At 44.8% G+C, this 7768-nt stretch overlaps 1 protein-coding gene across 2 annotated transcripts in view; it reads left to right on the forward strand.

The window, feature by feature from the left end:
• Positions 1-6823, forward strand: part of CCDC50 (coiled-coil domain containing 50) — a 42079-nt gene extending 35256 nt beyond the window's left edge. For both annotated transcript variants that reach the window (XM_039713886.1, XM_039713887.1), the window contains one exon: positions 885-6823. In XM_039713886.1, coding sequence (XP_039569820.1) covers positions 885-904 — 20 coding nt within the window. In that variant the 3' untranslated portion in view covers positions 905-6823. The remainder of the gene's footprint in view (positions 1-884) is intronic.
• The last annotated feature ends 945 nt before the right edge of the window (positions 6824-7768 follow it).

The raw sequence follows: 7768 nt of genomic DNA on the forward strand, positions 1-7768 counted from the left end.
TAATGTCCCAATAGGCAGGTGATGCTGGGGAGTATTTGGGTTGGACTTGCTGAGCACATTGCAGACTGTGAGACTAAAAAACTAAATTGGTTTGCCTGGAATTTGTCGAGGTGCTGTCTGTATGTCCTCTGTGATCTCTTAATGATGGATGACTGTAAATCCAGCTAGCAAATGACAAAGAAATGTCATGAACACAACATTATGATGGATTTTAGGTGACTCACTATTCTCAAACAATCCAATACAAGACAGAACCTCACCTGTCTGGCAAGCAGATGGGCTGATCAGACAGAAACTTGTCCTGAGAGCAGGCTGGTTTTATTCCTGTAGCACCTCAGCACTGCTTTGTTGGTTTGTTTCCTGAAATCACTTGGCACAGAGCAGTGTGGGTAGGGTCACCCCACAGTTGTTTTAAATATGAATGCCCATTGTCTGAGTTATCTGAAAAGCCTCTGGGGAAGGAAGGGGGCAGTCTGAGTTTAAGTCGATCTCAGATTTCTTCCAACTCCACTAGTGAGACTTAAATGTGGACACTTTCCAAAATTTAGTTTGGTAAACTTACGTTCTGTCTTCATCAAGCAAGCTGGAAAGTTGAATGCACTTTATAGGGTCTGTTTGCTTTATTGAGACTGTGCAATGGGGCTGCAGCACTATTCACACCCTAGAAGAAATGCACATGTCTGACTGTCTTGTGGATCTATCGTTCCTTTTGCTTGAGTCATGTTAACATACAGTTCCCATTTTGGCCTTTGACTTTACTGGTACCCTGGAAGTCAGACAGACAGACAGACAAGAGGGCAGGCAAGTAAAATATGACTGCGGGTTGTAATTTTTTCACCAGGATCTAGCCTCACAGACTGTTTCCTTTCTGTTTTGTTTTCCAGGTGCCCGTAGGAAGCAGTAAACTGTGCTAGTCTTTGCTTTGGTACTGACTCTTCTGTAGCAAACATTACTGGAATTGCCAGGCAACTTTCTCAATTCCTGACCTGATGGGAGGCCCACCCTCCACTCCCAGGATCATCTCTTTAAGTGTCGTCATATTAAGGAAAATTGTTTGTTTCCATTTCTTACTCATCTGTGATGACTTGAGCAGTGCAGTATAATCTAGCTGCTACTGAGCTGTGCCAATCAACCAGCTGGCTCAACAGCTCCCTCATACATTCTTTTGAGGCTTTCTTTTTAAGTTTGGCTGGAGCTCTGATGAATAGGACAAATTGAGATATATGTACAATGGAGGAAAATTGAAGAAATTAGTTGGGTTATGGCAGTGCAGCAGAACATCAGAAGTACAGGTCCTTTTTACATGAGGATAACTTAGCAAAGAGAGCTATAAGAGGAATTGAGTTTCTTCCTGTGTTGGATAGGACAGCTGAGCCAACCTGACAGTCATATGAGCTTGCAGGAAGGAGAGAGCACTGTCAAACATACCCCAGCAAAAGACAAACCCTGAGACTGGTGAGGCAGAAATGGCCTATGAAACAGAATTTTTTAACTGCTGTATTTCTTTCTAGGGTTTCCAACAATCTGAATAGAGCGTGTATAGGCATTTAGCTCCAGAATATAGGATGCAACAGTTAAAAGGAAAGACAATTCCAACTGAAGTTAGACCTTGTGTGTATGGCTTAGGATTTGCCAGGGAGTTCAAGAAGCTGTGAGCTGTGGTTTGGGAAGGCTCATACAAACAGATCTATGTGTCTGAAGGGACCTCTGTGGCCACCTGCTTTGAGCTTCAGTGTGGTGGAAGCCAAGGAATTTCTTTAAAGCCAAGTCAGATCTCCTGTAACTCTTAGCTCAGTTGCTGATGCACTTGAGTAGAGTAACTTGTTTCTGAGCTTGGATATGTCTTGTAAACATGGGGCTGATGGAGAGAGGGCCATATAGGCATTGAGCATCAAATTCAAAATCTACAGGTACAGGCAACCTGATGCAGACATGGAGTGCTGATCAGTCCACACAATGCCTGTGCTGACTGCTTTTCCTTTCCACTGCTCCATCCAGCACCCCAGGCAAGCTCCAGTCAGGAATGAAATAATCATTGCTCTCCAGGGCACAGCAGGGTCTGCAGGTTTGCTGTCTGTATATATTTTCCCATGCAGTGATTCTGTCCTGGCTTGTTTTCCCTCCACTCTTTGAAAATAATTTTTCTCTTGCAAAAAAAGGCAGCCTTTTCCCCTGTCCTTCTCTCATTTAAATTCTATAGTATTTTAAATAATTTTTGCCATTATTTTCAGGTGTATTTTTAAACTACAAAGCTGAACATCTGGACACTGTTGGAGTCTGTTCAGCCAGGGCAGGCTGGTTATTCATGGGCCAGCCCAGTTCATGCAGAGAGCTTGGCTGCCTTGCCCCTGAGGCCCAGCCTCAGTGCCAGCACCAAGTCTGTCTCACCACTCTCTCTGTTGGCTCTGGCAGCTGCAGTTCTGCCTCTGGCTCTGCAGAGGAGGGCAGACAGCTGTGTCTAGGGCAGGAAACATGGACTTCTCACCACTGCTCTGCCTGGGAAAGGGGCCTTGGCATCTCTCTGGAGCTTTGTGGGGAGGGAGCACCTCTAGGAAATAGGAAGAGAGCATGGCTGTCTGCTGTTCCTCTAGTGCACAACTCGAGCCCCAGGGCAGCTGTAAGGCTTTAACCTTGGCTGTTCTTGATCAGGATAATTACTGGGTCAAATCACTGGGAAGACAGGGCGACTCCTTTTTCACATAAGTTGCAGGGGCAGGTTTAATACCACATCACAAGGCCATGTCTTGCCTTGACCAACAACTCAAGAGACTTCCATCTCCTACTCCCACTGGCCCATTGGTAGCAGTACAGTACCTGTGAAGAGCCACATAACCCCAATGGATCTCTGCTCCAGGCATACCCTAACCAAAAACCTTGCCTTGTAGGACTTTGTGTATGGGCAGAATCCTGCTACCTGCATACTCTTGCTTCCAGACTGTGGCTTACCTGCCTGCATGGGCTCCTAAGTGACTTGCAAGGTCTTGCTTGCTGCTGCTTCTCAGGAAATATCCCAGTCAGCAGCTAGATTGTACTGTCCTTGCCTTGTTCCTGCTTCTTATTCTGTCTATGTCCATTCAGAAGTGTTCAAGTTGTTTAAAAGGATTCAGACAAAAAACAACATAGATGCTATTTTTTTTTCTTTCTTTCTTATTAACTTGGCCCAGTGTGTCAAACTCATCTACCAAGGTTTTATTTTGTAAGAATTTATTTTTGTATTTCATGTAACAGTCAAAATTTCTACTGCTGAAAATGCCTTTTTTTTTTCCTGTGGGCTTTTTCCTTCCATTGCTATCAGAGTAGTTATGTTGTGAAATGGGTGCCTGGTGGGTTTGTAAGAATTAATACTTCCTACAAACACCCTAGTCCAGGCACTGCTGCTTGTACCACCTGGTGCACTTGTGAAAACTGGATAGAGAAAAGTCCTGCCTGATCAGAAAGAGGTTGAGTTTTGCAGAAAACTGGTGATTCTCTGCAGAAGGCATGGGGAAATCACCAGCTAGGAATTCAGCCCTCCATGGGCCTCTGTCTTGCACTGCAATTGACTGGTGTAGCTTTTGTCTTAACCTAGTCAGAGAAGTCATGAAGGCTCTGAGCCCTCTGACATTTGAAGAACCTGTCAGTTCAGGAGGGATGCTTGGGAGTATCCAGGTTGTTGGTGTCAATGATAGTGAGTCAATGATATGAGGGAAAACTCTGGTATGTTTAGTTTGGAAGCTGGGTAGTCTGAAGAACACCTCAGTGCCTCCTCTGTGGAGCTGTAGGATCTCCTTAGTGGCCAGTCAAGCTCTCTGGCCAAGACAACAAGAGCCCAGGAGAAGGATCCCAGGAGCAGTTGCTGCTTTCTTGGATGTCTTTGGGGGGTGCTGAATGCTTTGTGGGCTGTTTCGCTCTGTATTCTCCCTTAGTCCTCATCCTTTTTTCTTTCTTTATGCCTACCTTTATTCATTTGCTATTCCCTGTGTTTCTCCTGTTTTATTACTCCATAGTCCTTGTGAAAAGAGGGTTCCTAAGGCTTTGCTAGAAAAGGGAGAGAAATGCTAGGAATGGCAGCTGAGGAAAGCAGGTAGTAAATGGGCTAAGAACAGAGCAGTTGTTCATCTTATGCATGTTGGGGTCCTCATGCAGCCATACAGGTTAGAGACCTCCTGAGGCAGAGGTTGCAACTGGACTTGCACCTTCCGTGACCACTTTTGAAAAGGGATTCCATGGTCCCACTGAGGTCAACAAGAGCTAAGATGGGTGAACAAAGAGCCACTTTCCTTGGGGCTCAGCAGCCACAATTCTGCTGAGAGTCAAGAAGATGCAGCTTGTGTAGGTGAGATGTAAAATCAGCACCTCGGACATGTGTTCCTGGAAAGAGGCACAATGAAACTGATCTTTTCAGAAAACACTCAGCAATATTTCTTTCCTATGACAGAAAAATGTTGATGTGTCTTGGTTTTTTTACTTGTTTACTCTTGCCAAGTTTCAGTAGCTTTGCCTATGGGTTTGCTCTGGATTTAGTAGAATGTTGGAGCCCTTGCTGGGACCCCTGCCCAGGTTGTTTGGGTCCTGCATCCCTTTCTGACTCTGTGCATTAACAAGGCATCCAGCACCACGTGGAAAATTCACCTCTTTGAAATCCTGGCACTTCCTGACCTTCCTAGTAGGCTCATCTCGGCAGCAAGAGTTCTCACCACCTCCTCACCTCCGTCCAAAGCACAAAGGTCTGCAGAAGAGAGTGGGTGACCTGGAGGGATCGTGCCTTACACGCAGGATATTCGATGTCTTCAGCAGGCTGACCTGAGTCACCTTGCTATGAAACACTGTCTTAATGTGGACTGCACAGCTTCCTGCAGCAAGAAGCAGTTGTCGTCACAGGGATAGATCCAACAGGTTGATTTAATCTTTTTTTAAAGAACTTCATGGGTTTGAACTTGGTGGGGTGAGGAAATATCAGCTGTTGAGGGGTAGTTGAATTCTCATCATGGAATTTCTCCTCTTGGGGAAGAAGGATAGAAGTTACAGATGCTGCAGTCTGCTTCTCTCTCTATAAAAGGGATCTTGTATGTACAGTATTTTTATATCTCTGCATTCCCATCTATCAGGATTTGAATCAGGATTGATAACATTCTCTACTTATGAAAAAAAAATGGGTTGTTATTTTTACAGTCTGTGTTTATTTTGTGCCAAATTACAGCCACTGTTACATTCTAGTGTTTTCATTCAGTTTATTGCTGTTCATCAATGTGTATATTATATATTTTTATTATCAAGGTTTTTATTTTAATTCATATTATCCTGTATGCAAACTAACTGTGGATTGCTAATTTATGTATGTATAAAGGGGAGCACTTGGAGACAGTGTGAGGATTCCCCTACTTAGTTTACACTCTTGTAATTGAGCACAGCCAGTCCATGAAACTCACTGTTCCCTTCACAGAGCAATCTCCTGTGTTTGTCCCCTGAGCAGATGGCTCCTGCTGTCCCTCCTGGCAGCACTGACACTGCAGGACTGTGTGGGATGCAACAGGAACTGGAGCACAGCTCCCAGCACAGCCTGAGCTCGGTGCTGCCCTGTGCCAGGCAGGAATGCCCAGCAGGGTGGTGGTGGTGGCTGAGCTTTGCTCTGCCTGTCCCCAGCCAGTGGACTCTTGGTTTTGCCCCACTCTCCCAGGGTGTTCAGGGCTTAGTTTTGCAGTTGTTTTGGGAGGTGGGTGTGGGACATACCCCTTGCATGGAGCACATAATGGGTAGTTTGTCTTCTTTTTGTTGCAGAGGACAGGTACAAACCTGCAGAGATCCCAGTCTGCTGCACTCCAGCACATTTGTGGCTGTGCTGCACACAGGTGCCACTTGGACTGCCCTGCCCAGGACAGGCGGTGGGACATGGATTTCATGTTCAGGAGCTGCCCAAGCCTCAGTTTCTGGGCTGGAGATACCATCAGCCACCTCCTCCCCATCAGCAGCACAGGGCAAGGCGTAGCTGGGCAATTTGGGCTCTTCAGGATAGTCCCAGAGAGGACAGTGGCACACACAAATGACTATTTTCTACTTCATGGGAAACAAGTTCCACTGTATCAGTGTTCACTCTAAGTAGACTCCATGGTCTGTCTCCAGCTGCATCTGTGCACTGCAATATAGTTAATTGCCTCAGATAAATAACTGCAGTTGTCTCATTTAGCTCTTCAGGGTAAACTTTCAGCCTGTTGAATCTAAATATTAGCCATGCAATGAGGTGGATTAGTCAGAAGGCTTAAATTCCTCAGAGCTGCAAGTGTATCCTGCATTGTAACAGCTAATCCTTAAATATGAATTGCACACTGACAATAATCTGTCTATGCAAGCCTATTCTTGGTTTTATTTTGACTGTTCACTCTATAATTTTACCAGGTTTGGCATAGAACTTCTGAATGACATTTAACCAAAGTATCATGTCTGTGTGTGTGTATAGCATGTTTTGCTTCATACTCCTGAATTGTCACAGAATGTAAAGGGAACATTGCCTTGCCCCATTTTGTTCAATAAATCGCTGTATTTTGTTATTCACCATTTCCTTCTGTCCCTCCGTGTGCTTTTCTGAAAACCTAAGTGGGTTACACAGAAGCCGGGGAATGTAAGACTTTGTTCCACCCTTTGTTCCTGAAACCTAGCTGATTCTACCAACAATTATGTTCTTCCACTGTAATAGATGTAGCAAACAAACAAATTTGTATTTAATTTGATTATTTTGTTGACAGACAGATGGAAAAAAGGCTATGTAATATCTTGGAAAAAATCTGGACTGTTTCATTTCCTGAGACTGTGATACTGAAAAATAAAGCAGTATGATTATTTGCAAGGATAGGATGTTCTTTCTTATTTCATTAACATAACTTTTAAGTTTGCAAAAAGCCTGCTTGAAGATTCCCTCAGACAGCACGTACCTCCAGTGGTGGGACAGAATGTAAGAAGGAAAAATGGCAAATGCCCTGGGACTGACTGCTGTATTCAAAGGCATCAGCTGAGGATGCAGCCACATGCAGCTCAGACATGAGCAGACCTGATCCCATTGTCATGTCACAAACTCAGTTTGTGACTGAGCATTCTGAAATAAGAGAGGAGGTTACACAATATAAATTCCAGATCTTGCATCTGGACTGTAAACCTTTCTTAAATGCTTATTTATTAAATTATTTATTTATAAATTCATTTATTTATAAATTAAATAATTTATAAATTATTTATAAATGCTTATTTATTAAATGAGCATTATTAAATGCTCATTTCTCTCTGCTTGCCAAGAATAAGCATTGCACAGGGGAGCAGAGAGCCCCTTGGCACCCCAGCACAGGGTGCACCAGGCTTTCCCTCTATGGGCCAGGGCCTTGGGCTGCACAGATGAGTGCTCTGACTCCAACAGAGCTCACTTTTGGGCTGGATTGGGGTCTGTGCCCCACCACTTCCCCAGTGCTTCCAAGTGCCTCAATGTCATCCTTGCTTTCCACCAGCTGCATCTCAGAGTGCCTCGGGTGTTATCAGTGAGGGGGAGTAGGAGTCAGCAAAGCACACATGGCTGGCAGGGGAAGAGCCTGGTTGTCAAAACAAGGCCCTTGGGAGTGCCAAGAGCTCTGCCAGCTTACAACCTATTGCAGCCTCCTGTCTGGAGTGACTGGGTCAGCCTGTTTTCTCTGAAAGGCTTCTTTCATGCCAGTCTTGGCACTTGTTGAAGCACGAGGCTGTGGTGGGAGCAGGGCCAGCTGGAGCCCTGAGAAACATCTTCCACCTGGTGCAGTGATGTGCACATGGA

This window comes from Passer montanus, unplaced genomic scaffold (genome assembly GCF_014805655.1).
Source record: "Passer montanus isolate IOZ18808 unplaced genomic scaffold, ASM1480565v1 scaffold29, whole genome shotgun sequence".
NCBI lineage: Eukaryota > Metazoa > Chordata > Aves > Passeriformes > Passeridae > Passer > Passer montanus.